The sequence below is a fragment of the Elgaria multicarinata genome, chromosome 11, assembly GCF_023053635.1.
Source record: "Elgaria multicarinata webbii isolate HBS135686 ecotype San Diego chromosome 11, rElgMul1.1.pri, whole genome shotgun sequence".
NCBI lineage: Eukaryota > Metazoa > Chordata > Lepidosauria > Squamata > Anguidae > Elgaria > Elgaria multicarinata.
In genome coordinates this window covers 30,219,920-30,236,334 of record NC_086181.1, presented here as the reverse complement: position 1 = coordinate 30,236,334, position 16,415 = coordinate 30,219,920, and the positions used below count along the sequence as shown (strand labels likewise).

Below are 16,415 nucleotides of genomic sequence, written 5' to 3'. Positions count from 1 at the left end.
AAACGCTCATCTGATGAACCTCTAAATTACCCCATACAAATCCTGCATTAGTAATCAAAACAGCCAAACCAAAAGTGAGTGCTGCAGTACATTATTTCCAGCCTCACATTGCAATATCGGAAGTAAGTTTTCTCAAAGTAAAGAGCTTTTGATTCGCTGGCACTTGCTTCTGAGAAAGGACTGTATCCTTCAACCAGCAGCTCCTGCTTTTTTTGGCCACTAGTATTGTTGAAAGGAAAGGAAAGGAAAGGAAAGGAACCTCTCGTGCAAGCACTGAGTCATTACTGACTCTTGGAGGGACGCCAGCTTTCGCTGATGTTTTCTTGGCAGGCCTTATAGCGGGGTGGTTTGCCGTTGCCTTCCCCGGCCGTTATTACCTTTCCCCCAGCTAACTGGGTACTCTGAGGCTGAGTCGACCCGAGCCGGCTGCCTGAAACTAGCTTCCGCTGGGATCGAACTCAGGCCATGGGGAGAGTTTCGGCTGCAGAAACGGCTGCTTTACCGCTCTGCGCCACACGAGGCGAACTAGTATTGTTGAACTGGCCTTTTAATTGTTTGTTTCCTCCACTCATTCCTCCCAGCCATCAGAATGGTTAAAATTAACCCTTTCAGAGGTTAAATCCTATGCATTTCTAGCGAAATAAGTCCTGCAACTCCCAGGATTCCCCAGCCAGCATACCGTAAGACTTCTTTCTTAGTAGACCTCCATAGCATTGTGCCCTAAATTTTCCAAACATATTACATACCTAACAACGGCAGTATTGAAATGGGTTGATTGTTGGGAAATACTTCAAAAATGTCTTTTTAGATATAGTCCAGCAATGTATAAATTGATCAAATAAATAAAGTTATACATTCCCTGATGTTTCTCCCTACCACAACATCATAGAAATAGGTCCTTTAATAACACATTTCCTGAAAAATGTTTCTTCCTGGACACTGGCAGCATTGAACGTTAGCTAAATCCTGTTGTTTTTTCCTGTATAATATTGCCAGGATTCGATCATTTTTGTCTGTCTCCTCTGCCAAGACGCTTGTTCATGCACTGGTTATTTCTCGGTTGGACTACTGCAACCTTCTCCTCTCTGGCCTTCCTTCTTCTCACATCAGTCCGTTGGTTTCTGTCCACCACGCTGCCGCTAAGATCATCTTCCTGGCTCGCCGCTCCAACCATGTTACTCCACTTCTGAAATCTCTTCATTGGCTTCCAATTCACTTCAGAATCCAATATAAACTTCTCCTGTTGACCTTCAAAGCTTTTCACGGTCTAGCTCCTTCCTATCTCTCCTCTCTCATCTCACACTATTGCCCCGCTCGTGCTCTTCGCTCCTCTGATGCCATGTTTCTCGCCTGCCCAAGGGTCTCTACTTCCCTTGCTTGGCTTCGTCCATTTTCTTCTGCTGCCCCTTACGCCTGGAACGCTCTTCCAGAACATCTGAGATCTACAAGTTCAATCGCAGCTTTTAAAGCTCAGCTAAAAACTTTTCTTTTTCCTAAAGCTTTTAAAACCTGATGTTGTTTGGACTTAATACTGTTAGTTTTACCCTACCCTGTGCCTGTTTACCCTACCCAGCGCCTGTATGCATTCTCTTCCCCTCCTTATTGCTTTACTATGATTTTATTAGAATGTAAGCCTATGCGGCAGGGTCTTGCTATTTACTGTTTTACGCTGTACAGCACCATGTACATTGATGGTGCTATATAAATAATAATAATAATAATAATAATAATAATAATAATAATAATTTCCTCTTTTCAGCCTTAGCAATCATGCCACTTGCTAATTTATTTTAATTATTTGTATTCTTGTGCTTCGTATCTGGTGCATGAATATTGCTTTGCCAGACCACATGAAATCGGCTAGTGCTGCAGTCAATGACATTTTGGGTCCGAAATTCACATCCCGAAGATTGGCTGGTTCTATGGAAAACTCTGGGATGCAATGGTTTGTTTAAAACCCCATCTGCACTCAACTGAATCAATTGCCAATTCTTGAGAAAATGGCTATTCTGGAAGGATCCAAAGCTACACCATCCATGTTTAGAATTCATGACAAGCTGCACCCAGGCAGGTAATTAGGGAAATAGTGCCAGGCACACACCCTGGATTAAAAGAAATGTATTTACAAAAAGGAAAAGGGCAGAGAATGACGTAAAAGGAGTCAGAGCAATCTTTGGAAACAGGACTTACAAGGCGAAACAACAAAGCTGCCTAAGCCTGTCACTGGCCTGGTTCAGACAACACGCTAAACCATGCTGCTTAACCACAAAATGGTTAACGGAATGCATGCATTCCGTTAACCATTTTGAGGTTAAGCAGCATGGTTTAGCGTGTTGTCTGAACCAGGCCACTGTGTAACCAAGGGGCAGGTCCTCAAAAGCTGTCAAACCCAAGCAGACAAAGGAAAGGGGAAAACGAAACCAGACAAATATGAAGAGAACACGCAACTGTAGCCTCATAGTTTCATACCAAAATAACCTTTAGCAACACTATTAGCCAATCACAAGTAACTGAAAAGTTCTTCTCAGGCTTTTGGTGGGAACAGAAAGTCCTTACAAACTAGGGTGGCCATATGGAAAGGAGGACAGGGCTCCTGTATCTTTAACAATTGAATTGAAAAGGGAATTTCAGCAGGTATCATTTGTATATATGGAGAACCTGGTGAAATTCCTTTTTCATCACAACAGTTAAAGCTGCAGGTGCCCTGCCTTCTTTTAAATCTGGTCACTCTAGTATAGCTCCTGCAGCTTTAACTTGTAATGAAGAGGGAATTTCACCAGGTTCTCCATATATACAAAGGACACCTGCTGAAATTCCCTTTTCTATGCAACTGTTAAAGATACAGGAACCCTGTCCTCCTTTTCATATGGTCACCCTACCACAAACACTCAGCTGAATTCATTCAACCCAGTTGCTGAAGGGGTTGCTGCAGTCTTGAAACCCAGGATGGATCAAGATAACAGTCTAGGGTAACCCTATGGAAAGAAGGACAGGGCTCCTGTATCTCTTTAACAGTTGTTGTATAGAAAAGGGAATTTCAGCAGGTATCATCTGTATCCATGCAGCACCTGGAGAAATTCCCTTTTCATCACAACAGAAAGATGCAGGAGCCCTGTCCTCCTTTTCATATGGTCACCCTAGACCAGATTTTAAAAAAGAGAGCAATAACATAAGGAGTGCTTTTGAATGTCATTTTTCTCAGTCACCATTGATTATAGGAGACAATCACCTTGCTGGAAGTATTTCTGCAGACATCTTTTAACAAGAAAGAATTTGTATATTATACTGTGTTAAAATGATTTTTATTATATGATTTTTGTATGCTTTTATCATTATACATGTGTACAGGCCCTAGTGCCTTCATGCAATATCAAAAAATTTAAGACTTATATATGGGCATAGGCCCTTGTGGCAATGTGCCTAATTAACCTTAAAATATAAATGTATTTCTATGTTATGTGTTGTCCCACAAATGTAACATAATGCATTTTTAATATTACAGCCCCTTGAGGAAGGCCTTTGAAAGAACACAGGCCGAAAAGCGTCAGGCTTTGAAATAAAGAATTTTTTGCATCCTGAGAACCTGTTTCTCCTTTTTTCTGACCAAGATCAAGCCACTATGGGGGCTGCAAGCAGGCCACATCTGGGGTGGTGGGAAGGGGTTCACACTAACAGTCCATGCCCTGGTTTACGCCTGGCTCTGCCATCCACCACGGGCCAGAAAGGGGAATCAGTCAGTAGGAGGGCTCACCGAATGCAGCATCCATGCCCTATGCCACCACCAAGGCTATTCAATAAAGTTTTGGCCAAATTATTATCCCAGCTATACCTGTGTGTCTAATTTGTTCTCGTCCCTTCACCAACAGGACCCAATGGTTAACTAATAACTATTAACTTTTCACCATCACAACGCCTACCGTTTCAATTTTATATTTCAGTCACCAAGATGTCTTCGGAAAACCTTTCAGCTTTGGGGCTGAACCCAAGTAGAGTACAGAAAAATGCTTCCTTCATCACTGCTAACCTAAGCAGTGCCATCTGGAAGACTTTACATCCTGCGTCTGTTTCATGTTGATGGCCACAAAAGTATCCTATTTGGTTAAGAGAACCCATTGGCGTGACCACCCAACAGCAAGGACAGAAGTGCCCTTGCCAAAGGAGATGGAAATCCATTCAATTTAAGCCATGAAAACAATGATGGTCCTTCAGTGCCCCCTAAAAAGTTTTAAACCCCCCCCCACAAACACACGCATATATTTGTTGTGAGTTTTTCCAGGGCCTCTGATCGAGCCAAAACCTGAACTGGAAGCTGCACAGTGACCTCTGAAGAACTGACTTCACAAAACACATCACAGCAACCTAGGGCAACCATGGCAGTGATGGGGCTGGGCTGGGGGCTGTATCCCAGCAAGGCAGGACTTCAGCTTTCGGAGAGATGGACCAAGCCATCCCATGCGGGGGCATCAGCAACCTAGAGCCCAAAAGAATACCCAGGGCTTGATTTTGCAAAGCTCATTTGCCAGAAGCAGCACGAGTTCTGCATCGTCTATGCACAGCCTCTGCTCTTGGAGGACTGGACTATCAAGACACGCAAGGCCAACTATCCTCAAAGGCTCACTATGGATAGGGAACTCCTGGGGCTTCCAATGTTATTAGACTGCAACTCCCATCATCCTTCATCATTGGCCATAGCTAGATGGGGGCGATATCCCAGGGCGATCCTTGGGATCATCCCTGTGTGTACACATGATGCACAGGGGATCCCGGGAACAGGGAGGGATGATCCGTCCCTTGCCCTGGGATCTCGCCCTAGCTTTTGAGCACGCTTTTTCCATGGTCTTGGGCTGAGCATTTGCGCATGCCTCCTTTAAGAGAACAGCCCAAAATGCCGGGCGCAATGTCCTCTCCCTCCATGGTCATTGCGCACCACATGTAAACAGAGGGGGAGACCTTGTGATAAAACTATCTGTTGTGCTAGACCCATAGGGCTACCTGATGCCATTGTCTACGGGGGCTTGGATGGATGCGAGTTGTGGTTTAATAACCGCTGGAGAGCTGCACTCTGCCCTCCTTTCCTGGCCTAGGACCTCTCGGCCTCCTCATAGGTTTTGCAAAGCTCTCAACTGTCTTGTTCTCCTTAGTGCCTGTGTCTGAAAATAAGCTGTTCCACCCAGGCCCCATAACTAGGGAAATATTTCCCAGACGTACTAGCTGAGGCAAGCTATATGCCCTGGCTCTGAGCTTGAGTGAACCCTAATTCCCTTTTCCCCAGAAGTGCTTCTCACATCACATTAAATCTGTACCTAGCAGCTGCCTCCCCCACTCAGATTCATCTAGAGTAGATCTAAGAACCCAAATCCAAATCTTAAAAAACCCAAAAAAACACTCTGCCGGCATCCTGAAAACTCTCCCCACTTACCCGGTGCCTCTGCCGTCCATCACCACAGACGGTGGAGGTACCAGGTAAGCCCCCTCCCCCCTTACCTGGGTCTGCTGTCTGCCGCCACCACCGCTGCCTACTTCCTGGCTTCAGCGGGCTGGAGTGAAAGCCGCCATACGAAAGCCAGTGGCAGCGGACCCACATAAGCCCCCCTCCCCCCTTAGCTGGGTCTGCCACTGCTGGCTTGCGTCCACTCCAGCACGCTGAAGCCACGAAGTAGGCAGTGTGATAACTTAAAATCGCACGACCTACTCCCTTTCATTTATGGTGGTGGCACTGGAAGCTGCCAGAAGAAAGATGGCAGTGGCGACAGAGGCAGCAGTGAAAGAGACTGGGGTGGGGGGCAGCTCTGAAGCTCCAAGGCAGCCCCTAAGCTTCGGAGCCAATTGGCTTCGGTTCGGACCACCTCGGCCTTCGCCTGAACTGCCTCGCATCCGAACCACCCCAATCCGCTTCGGATTCGGGGTTCAGATCTGAGGCAGTGCACAGCCCTAATTTAAAGCATTGTCTGCTTTGGCCCTGACGGTCTTCAGGGATCTAGTCCCAGAGCGAACTTCCCCAGAATTGCAAGTGTGGCTCCCTGCCCCCCATCTGTTCATTTTTCCTCTACTTTGCATATTGGGGCTATAGACTGAAAAAGTATGTGGTTTGGCAGATGATGACCTTGGGCAACTGTGCTGAGTAACTATAAACAGTGAAAAAGAGGAACTGTGTCCCTGAGCCGTGGTGTATTTCAGAAGCTGCAGTAGTCTCCAGCTAAGACTACTGGGAGAGCAGAGCTAAGAAAAGGACACTGATGGCTACTTGGCTGAATGGTCTCTCAACAACATGAGGATTTCTTACAACTTTCTCTTCCTTGGTTGGTGCTGCACATGAAAGGGTAGTGGGATCAGCAGGTGTGAAACAGTAGGGTGGGGGGTTGTGACACCCAGTATCGATTCCTGTTGCTCAGATATTTTGCTGCTAATGGAGTCCTCTCCTTTCCAGGATGGTGGCTGTGTGGGCAATGGCATATCTCAAGAGGTGAGTATCAATCGGCAAAAGACCATTAACACTGGGAGATAGATGGATGCAGGTAAGTAGCTAATAGCTGGAGCTTCACCTGACAAAAATCTCATTTTCTTATTCCTGACAAGATGACCATCTTTCCCTGTTCTGCACAACTATTAAAGATACTGAAAGCCCATTGTGCTTAAAATTACAGAGGGTCAAATGTTCAAAGGGCTGGGAGGGCTGTGGTCTAAGGCATCTATGGCACCTTATCTTAAATAAGGAAAAGGAACTAACCTCAAGCAAATTAACATTAGAAACATGTGCATCTCTCTTGCTTTCCAGATGTGATTTTAATGAACTCCTAAAGAACTCCTCAGCTGCAATGCACTGAGTAGCTTCTCATGCATCCAGTAATTCCAGTCCTTCATTCACATAGTCAGGGAGAAGGTGATTTCTTTTAGCGCATAACATCCTATTCAGAGACGAAAACAAAACATTGATGGAGAATTGGGGCCTCAAATACTCTCTGTTAGAGAAGTCAGGGGATTTACTTAACAGAGTTGAATCCAGGATCTGCCTTAAATAATCAGAAGAATTATACTTATTGAAGGTGCTTCCACACAGTGAACAGGGATCCCCCTCTCCACAGATACGGTTCATCCCATTCATCAGGGTACCCTAACCCTGGAGGCAGAAGGAGCTACTATGGGGAGGAGGAGGCAAGGAAGTCTGATTCCAGTAGCATAGCTTCACGCACCTAAACCTAGATCCAACTTACAGATGTTTACAGGCCTAGAAGTGTGAATCCTGAAGAACCTTCTAATGAATTCAGGTGCTGAGATTTGATCTCTACCATACAAAAAATACATACATACATACATTTGCTGGAAAAGGTGGATATTAGGGAAAAACCAATACAAAAATGCATATGAACTTTTGTGTATACTAAAACATGTATGTATTTTTATGCACACAAACATGTACATGAATTTTCACATGGACCTGTTGTGCAACATATACCTGGTGGGTTGGAGCAGGGGACTTTAATTAGGAAAGAGCAGAGGGTGAGTGGTTCCTTTTAAAAAGAAGAAGTAGTAGTAGAAGAAGAAGTATCTTCCAGTGTCTGACACCCTCTGCTTTTAAATGATTGATTTTAACATCTAGACTGTGGGCTCCATCACACCTACTTTTTTTTATCCAGTTTTCATCCACAGTTTTCCCCTCCGTTTCCTTAGCAAATCGAGCATTGGACATTTCAAAGTCTGTGCGTTGTTGGGCTCTTTCAGCTCATGTACCTTTTCACTTGGAGTGCTACTACGCTGGTGAAATCTCAAGCCCCACCCCTTGGGAAAGGTTTACAGCAGGCGGAGCGAAGGTTTGTTTTGCTCATTTCAAGCGGTGGGCAGATGAACAATCATTTAACTCATTTCTTTTGTAAAGGTGGTCAGGTCCCCTCCTTTGCTCCAAGGTAACCAAAATGCTTACATCTGTGTAAGTTTTAACGATAAAGTGATCAAAATTGGCACAGTGATAGCTCTTCAGTAGAGCTTTCAGCATGCCAAGTTTGAATGAGATCAGTCCATCCCTTGATTTTTTACAATTTTTTAAATCTCCCCCTTAAATGCTTTTCCTGAAAGTCCACAAGTGTGAAGGATCAGTCTTCCTTTCCTTTGATCATGGGAAGCTGTGCATCACCAAGTTCATAAACTACAGATCTGCTGGTTCCCTTACTCAAAAGTAAATCCCATTGCTTTCAACTGCATTTACAAGTCATACTAAAAACCTATGCATGTTTACCTTTGAGTATACCCCATTGAACAGAGAGAGACTTACTTCTGAGTAAACAGAAGTAAGACCTCAGAAGTAATCACAGGGTTGCAGAGCATTTCTTTCTAATTTGCTGTTTTAGACTTTTTTTAAAAAAAAAGCGCTTCTGAGTGACCACACTATTAGAAGTCACTTCTATATGTGTTTACATCTAGACAATGTTTGACCCTTTGCTATTGCAGGTAAGTGAATTGCTGAACTGCATAAGGTATAAAGATTTTAAAAAAGAAACATCCTCCAGTGATCTCTCTCACACACACATCATGACCGCTTTTAACATTTAGAAAATGCTTGGCTGTTTGCTTTTGCTGGGAAGTGAATTGCTGAACTGCATAAGCAGTTAACTCTGACAGGCAACACCCAACCACTCACCTGCATACCACGCACTGCTGTTCTTACTGGGGACAGGGAGAGGGGTTAAAGCTCCTTTTATCAAGGGGGCCCCATGTAGGGTGACCATATGAAAAGGAGGACAGGGCTCCTGTATCTTTAACAGTTGCATAGAAAAGGAAATTTCAGCAGGTGTCATTTGTCTGCATGCCACACCTGGTGAAATTTCCTCTTCATCACAACATTTAAAGCTGCAGGATCTATACTGCTGCTATACTGTGACCAGATTTAAAAGAGGGCAGGGCACCTGCAGCTTTAACTGTTGTGATGAAGAGGAAATTTCGCCAGGTTCTCCATATATACAAATGACACTTGCTGAAATTCCCTTTTCAATACAACTGTTAAAGATACAGGAGCCCTGTCCTCCTTTTCATACGGTCACCCTAGCCCCATGGTCCCTTGGGAGAAAAAAACCCCAGTTGATAACCAGAGGTTTACTGAAAGATTGAGCAACGCATGCCATCAGCTAGTGTTCTAAATATAACCATTGTTGCAGCCTGATTCTGTGGATATTGATCCTCCAATACGAATTTGGCCTTGTGTGTTCCCACAAAGCTGGCAAATTTATTTATTTATTTATTTGTTACATTTATATACCGCCCCATAGCCGAAGCTCTCTGGGCGGTTTACAAAAATACCTCTCCTTTACAAACTTGGGCTGTTACAGATGTTCCACTTTCACAATCTCGCTTTCATTCTCTCTCTCTCATCTAGGGCGATCTTATCCCAAGCCTTCCATCTCCGTTAGTCCTAGTAAGGAGGTTTCCCTGGGGGGAAATGCTACCATCCAGTGCAAGAGTGAAAAGCACACACGTGCTGAGTTCTATCTCCTCAAAGAAGGGGCATCAAGTGTTTTGGCACAGAAGACGGCACAACACGATAGGGTTGAATTTCCCATTGCCAATGCCAAACTATCTGATGGCGGGATCTACTGGTGTGAATATAACTTTCTATCGTCTCCAAATGAATGGTCTTTTCAAAGTGACCCTGTATGCATCAAAATAACAGGTAAGGATCTAGTTCAGTTCTAACAAATTATTTTCACAAATGACCCGCAAGTGGAGTTTTGCACTTTCCACATCTGTGCATCCAATGGGAAACGGCATCGATTAACATCGGATTTAATTTGAGCAAGTGGTTCATAGCCAGCTCAAGGCTGTCTCAGAGGAAACTGAAGTCTAGATCCATTCAATCTGGCTTTAAACATTGTTTTGAAAAGCAAACTCAGTGTTTTTAAGAACACTTTCCTTGGGTTTTTTAGAGATGGGAAAATAGGGCATTTTTTTTTCTGAGAGTGAAAGAAAAGGCATTTTCCTACTTGTGAAATTGCTCAGCATCAGTTAGAGATTATGTAGAGGGAAAGTATGAAAATAAAAGCTCTTTCGGTAGATCTTAGATTTCAGTTCTAAACGGAAGTAAATACAGTGATTATCAGCCTCGTGTAGAAAAGCTATACATGTGGTAATGCATTTGCAGCGCTGTAACTCAAGACATCTATGATATTACAGATAAATCTAAGCCAACAGGACAAACAACGGTCATATGGGCAAGTGGTGCTACAGGCCTTCTCCTTCTGTTCCTACTCCTGCTCTTGCTTGCTTTCTTATGGCACAGAAAAAGGAGAAAGGGTAAGCAGGACTCTGGATGAGTGGGTTTATTATGTCTGGAATGAAAGCATGCGTAAAGGAGGTTGTGGGGGCAGTACCACCACATCTTTCATAGAGGAGGTAGTTGTTCTCACATGGTTGTTGGTGCCCTGTCTCCTGGGGTTCACTATACCAGGCTTTTACCCCACACCTTTACCGGGGCTTCTGTTTTCAGATTGGCTCCTTTAGACATTTTGTTTTTCTGGGAGGGTTCTTTCTCTGCAAGTTCAATATGTTTCATTATACAGCCACTAGGTGTATAGCTGTGATATAGCAGGATTCCAAAAATTCATCAGCCATTGCAGCACTCCAGAGTGTAATAAAAAAAAATATTATCACATTTCCCCCATTAAGAATAAAGCCGCTATAATGGCCAGAAGGCACAGGAGAGGCTCTGGAGGTTGACAATGTCATGAAAAAGAGCTGAAAAACATCCACAAGTCACCAATCAGAAGCGCACAATAAAAGCCTTGGGTAGAGAAGCCCACCATGACAGAGTAGAGCCTTCTTTTAAAACAAGAAATATAATCTTTATGGCTGTAAACATAGGTTTGGAAGTGTTGTGGGGGCGGCAGGCAGGATGAGCAGGATTTCCAGTGGTCAGGAGAAGCCTCGTCATAGCTAGAAGAAGCAGAATTGGGGGGAAGGATACAATGTATATGCAAATTGGCTTGATCACCACTAGTGCAGAATGTTTCCAGTGCAGAGCAATATGCAGCCCAGAAGGTATTAAGCAAGCAGCTACCTCCATCAAGACAAAGGTCTCAGGTTGTGGGATAGAAATGGTGAGAAGAAGATTTTTTGGTTTTAATTTGAAATAGAGTGGGCAAAATATCTCATGGGGTCTCTTTGATCTACAGGCTCCCCTGCCAAGGAAAGAAACCAACCAGTGGACCAGGTAAGAACCTTTCCTATAAATCTGCCATCCCCAACCTGGTGCCATCCAAGTATTGGACTACAGCCCCCCAGGATTCAATCATAGGATTGAGTCTGATCCATTTTATTATTGCAGAGTGTCCTTATGTCTTGTCGCTGGTCGGGGGGAAGTGGTGGCTGGCTAGCGCCCTAAGACTGTTTTACTTCTCCCTCTGCAGCCCCTAGAAACCGACATTGGAGCAGATCCAAATGAAGTTTCCTATGCTGTGTTGAACCATTTGCCATTGAAGAGCAACTGTGCAGCCGTTCCAGACGGAGTCCCAGAGACGTGTGTCTATGCATCAGTGGCCAAAGAGAGAGCCAGGAATGGCCAATAGGCAGGACTTCTCAGGGATCTGGATACTTCTGGGAACTCAGCGGATCCCCGAGTTCTGTGGACACACATCTTAAGCCTGACGTTGAGCATGCAAGCCCTACTTATTCTCCCCACACTCTCATGTACACGTGCATCAGCTATGTGGAACCCATGTTAGGGTCAATCAGATGTTACACAGAGAGAACTGGCAGTCACAAATGCTGCAACAAGATGTTCCAGTGGGTACAGTGTGGCAATCACTGTGGCTAGATGGAGGGAAGATGCCTCTTCACTGGCAAACAAGCTGCAATGGAACGAAAGATCTCTTTGCTGAGTTCAGTCATCATCTTCATCTTCATCCAACATCAAGTATAACCTAATGGGATCTGAGCTGGTGGTGACCAAACAAGATAGAGATTCTGAGATTGTGGTGGACAGCGCCAGGAAAATGTCCATCCAGTGTGCGGCCGCTGTAAAGAAGGCGAACTCCATGTTAAGCATTATAAGAAAAGGAATTGAGAATAAAACGGCCAGGATCATACCGTCTTTATGCAAAACTATGGTGCAACCACACTTAGAATACTGTGTACAGTTCTGGTCACCACACCTAAAAAAGGATATTGTAGAGCTGGAAAAGGTGCAGAAAAGGGCAACTAAAAGGATGAAGGGGCTGGAGCATCTCTCCTACGAGGGAAGGTTACATCAACGGGGATTGTTTAGCTTGGAAAAAAAGAAGCTAAGGGGAGACATGATAGAGGTGTATGAAATTATGCATGGTGTGGAGAATGTTGACAGGGAGACATTTTTTCTCCCTCTCTCAAAATACTAGAACCCAAAGGGGTCATCCCATGAAGCTGATGGGTGGGAGATCCAGAACAAATAAAAGGAAGCCTTTCTTCACACAGCGCATAGTTAAATTATGGAACTCACAAGATGTACTGATGGCCACCAATTTGGATGGCTTCAAAAGAGGGTTGGATAAATTCCTGGAAGTAAAGACTATCAATGGCTACTAGCCCTGATGGTTGTGTGCTATCTCCCATCTTCGAGGCAGTAAGCCTGTGTGCACCAGTTGCTGGGGAACATGGGTGGGAGGGTGCTGTTGCACCATGTCCTGCTTATTTATCCCTGGCCGATGGCTGGTTGGCCACTGTGTGAACAGAGTGCTGGACTAGATGGACCCTTGGTCTGATCCAGCAGGGCTCTTCTTATGTTCTTATGTTCTTAAAACATTGCCATTGCACCTTCAGCTAGACTACTATGGGACTAGCTTTGGAACCATCCGTATTGCTGCATTCCTACTTTGCTTAAAAATAGCAAGAGTCTAAGATCTAGAACAGAAATATCCCAGCTTTAAATACTCAAGGAAAGTGAACGCCAGCCTTATCCTTATTTAGCAGAAGTTGACAGTAAGAATACATCAGAAATAGAAATCTGGAGATGGTTGAGTTTCACCCTCCCCCTTAAAACATTTTTTTAAAAATAAATAAGAAGGAAACAAAATTTCAGTGAAATGAGGAAGGAAAGATCCTAGTGACCTCACACTGGTCAGCCAATCAGCACTCTCCATAGCCAGCTTCTGCAGAAAAAAGAAATGCTGATTTGTCCAGATATCAACCTTGATGGAAAGAAGAAGGCTGTGTGTACAAAATGCAGTGAGTGTATTTCCCCAGCAGGCTCAAGTTACATATGTCTGTAACTCACAGGGCACTGTGAGTCAGAGGAAAAGCTATTGCCTTCGTCCTCTGCTGGTGGGCTTCCCAAAAAACATCTGATTGACTAGGGAGGCCATGTGGAAATGAGGACAGAGTTCCTGTATCTTTAACAGTTGAAAAGAAAAAGATTTCAGCAGGTGTCATTTGTATGCGTGCAGCACCCGGTGAAATTCCCTCTTCATCACAATAGTTAAAGCTGCAGGAGCTATACTAGAGCAACCAGATACAAAAGAGGGCAGGGCTCCTGCAGCTTTAACTAAGATCACAGGAGAAGGTGTTTCATTCCAGGCTACAGTGTGTGGCTTTAGTGCCAGCACCCTCTCCTTTATGAAATTAGGCATTGCGTAAGAAAAGTGGTGGTGGATGAATGAGGCGAGAATAATGGTGTGTGTGGGGGGGGGAGAGAGATTATTTATTACCTTTCTATACTGCCCCATAGCCAAAGCTCTCTGGGCAGTTTACATAAGATTAAAACAATTAAAAATAATATACATAATTTTAAATCATAAAAACATACAGTATACACAGAAACATATGTCTAAAAACCACTATAATCAAGTATAACCTGTCAGACAAACCTAAAAACAGATCCGGGATCAGTTAAGCTCATCACATGTTGCTAAATCCTGGGAAAAGTCTTGACCTGCTGCTGAAAAGATAGCAATGTTGACCCCAGGTGGGCCTCGTTGGGGAGATCATTCCATCATGGGGGGGGGGGGGCACCACAGAGAAGGCCTTCTCCCTGGTTGCCATCTTCCAAGCCTCCCTTGGAGTGGTCACCCAGAGGAGGACCTTAGATGTTGAGTGTAGTGTATGAGTAGGTTCATGTCAGGAAAGGTGTTTTGTCAAGTATTGTGGTCCCAAGCCATGTAACGCTTTCTACGTTAGAACCAACACCTTGAATTGGGCTCCAAAACATAGAGGCAGCCAACGCAAGCAGGGCAGAGTGGGTCTTATATGTTCGAACCTCCTGGTCCCCGTTATCAATCTGGCTGCTGCATTTTGCACAAGTTGCAGCTTCTGAACCATCTTCCAAGCCAGCCCCATGTGGAGTGCATTGCAGTAATCTAACATGGAGATTACTGGGCAGGGTCACAGGTTTCCTAACGCCTGAACCTGTGGATACAAAGTCACAACCAAGATACTATGTCTTTAAGCAGGGGAAGCATTTTTTATTTTATTTTTTGCTTTAAAAGATTAAAAACAACAACACTAATTCTGGTCCTGTGAACAGTTCCTCTTCCTACAAAATTCTGCACATCAGCTGAACAGAAAACTTGGACTATAATTAGCATTTGAGGCATGTAAGACAACACAGAGACACATTTCCTTGTTTTTCTGGAACAAAGGTCCCAGCTTATTCTCATTAGGGCTGTGCTCCGCTCCATTTTGGGTCGCGGCCTGCCCTTCCGCTTTGAGCCTCGGCCTCAAGTGAAGTCGCTTCCAGAACGCGACCGACACAGGTAAGGGGGGAGGGGGACTTTACCTGGCAGTGGTGGCGGCACTGCAAAACTCCGATTCGGATCCAGAGCTCCGCAGCAGAGCGGACCATAGGCGGATTGATGCAGGGCGGAGTGGACCCAATCTGGAATTTGGGGTTTGGGTGCGGAGCGGATCAGGGGGTCCGTGCACTGCACAGCCCTAGTCCATACCAGGTTCATGTGGATAGTGTCAATCTATAGTTTGGTCACTAGGTGGGCCTGGAGTTAGTTGCATCTGGGTGGAATCAAGTGTTTTCTGTGGCTGTTCTGTTCTCATTGGAGGCCTTAGCTAGACCTAAGGTTTATCCTGAGATCATCCCAGGGTCGTCCCTGCCTGCTCCCAGGATATTCTGTGTGTCATTTTCATGAACAGGGATGACCCCAGGACGATCTTGGGATAAACCTTAGGTCTAGTTAAGGCCGGAGAGGGACTATCAAGTTCTTGAATAACCTCTGACTGGTATAACCTTTGAGCCTTCTATGACAAGGTTTTCTCCCCAAAGTAGAAAGACTTTAGGAGATTTCAGGCACTGATGCAAACATGGCCCAAGGCATTTTGGTTACTGTGGAAGAACATGGTAGCCCCCATGATAGTAAGATATAATATTAATTTTAAAAAAAACCTAAATAGAATAAGGAACGAAATAATTAGCAATTTGCTGCTGTTTACCGACAACCTCAAAACTGTCACCTAAGATGGGCTGCCTCATCCTGCCTATTATTATTTCTTTATTTAGCAACATCAATGTACATGGTGCCTAATATAAGAGCTGGTTCTGCTCTGATATTGGAATGTGATGGAGAAAAGCTCTAGATTGGCATTCCAGGGGGGAATAAGCTCTAGATTGGCGTTCCAGGGGGGAATAAGCTCTAGATTGGCGTTCCAGGGGGAATAAGCTCTAGATTGGCGTTCCAGGGGGATAAGTTCTAGATTGGAATTCCAGGGGGATAAACTCTAGATTGGAGTTCCAGGGGGGATAAGCTCTAGATTGGCATTCCAGGGGGGAATAAGCTCTAGACAACGCATTCCAGGGGGAATAAGTTGTAGATTGGCGTTCCAGGGGGATAAGTTCTAGATTGGAATTCCAGGGGGATAAGCTCTAGATTGGCGTTCCAGGGGGGAATAAGTTCTAGATTGGAGTTCCAGGAGGGATAAGCTCTAGATTGGAGTTCCAGGGGAATAAGTTCTAGATTGGAGTTCCAGGGGAGATAAGCTCTAGATTGGAGTTCCAGGGGGCATAAGCTCTAGATTGGAGTTCCAGGGGGGATAAGCTCTAGATTGGCGTTCCAGGGGGGAATAAGCTCTAGATTGGCGTTCCAGGGGGGAATAAGCTCTAGATTGGAGTTCCAGGGGGGATAAGCTCTAGATTGGAGTTCCAGGGGGGATAAGCTCTAGATTGGAGTTCCAGGGGGGATAAGCTCTAGATTGCAGTTCCAGGGGGAGTAAGTTCTAGATTGGAGTTCCAGGGGGGATAAGCTCTAGATTGGAGTTCCAGGGGGGATAAGCTCTAGATTGGAGTTCCAGGGGGATAAGCTCTAGATTGGAGTTCCAAGAAGACCTGTGTGTTGTTTTCCATGCCATGAATGATCATCCTAGTCTAATTTCCCTTTGAGATGATGTGCTGTACTTCAATGAAAGCGGAACTCTTCTTTCTGCTTATTTTTAAGGAATGACGTGTAAACTGACTCTTA

The 16,415-nt window shown here is 44.7% G+C and overlaps 1 protein-coding gene across 1 annotated transcript; it reads left to right on the top strand.

Moving 5' to 3' along the window:
- Nucleotides 1–3,946: 3,946 nt before the first annotated feature.
- Nucleotides 3,947–11,673, top strand: LOC134405646 (killer cell immunoglobulin-like receptor 2DL3). The gene is made up of 7 exons (XM_063136889.1): nucleotides 3,947–3,986; nucleotides 6,274–6,336; nucleotides 6,428–6,463; nucleotides 9,365–9,658; nucleotides 10,159–10,278; nucleotides 11,157–11,194; nucleotides 11,391–11,673. Exons 1-7 carry the CDS (start codon nucleotides 3,947–3,949, stop codon nucleotides 11,547–11,549), a joined length of 750 nt encoding a protein of 249 aa, XP_062992959.1. The 3' UTR covers nucleotides 11,550–11,673.
- Nucleotides 11,674–16,415: the final 4,742 nt, after the last annotated feature.

Coding starts and splice junctions, on each gene's coding strand:
- LOC134405646 (XM_063136889.1), top strand. CDS start 3,947: ATGTCTTCGGAAAACCTTTCAGCTTTGGGGCTGAACCCAA. Junction 6,337..6,427: donor AAGGGTAGTGGGATCAGCAG/GTGTGAAACAGT, acceptor TCTCCTTTCCAG/GATGGTGGCTGTGTGGGCAA. Junction 6,464..9,364: donor GCAATGGCATATCTCAAGAG/GTGAGTATCAAT, acceptor TCTCTCATCTAG/GGCGATCTTATCCCAAGCCT.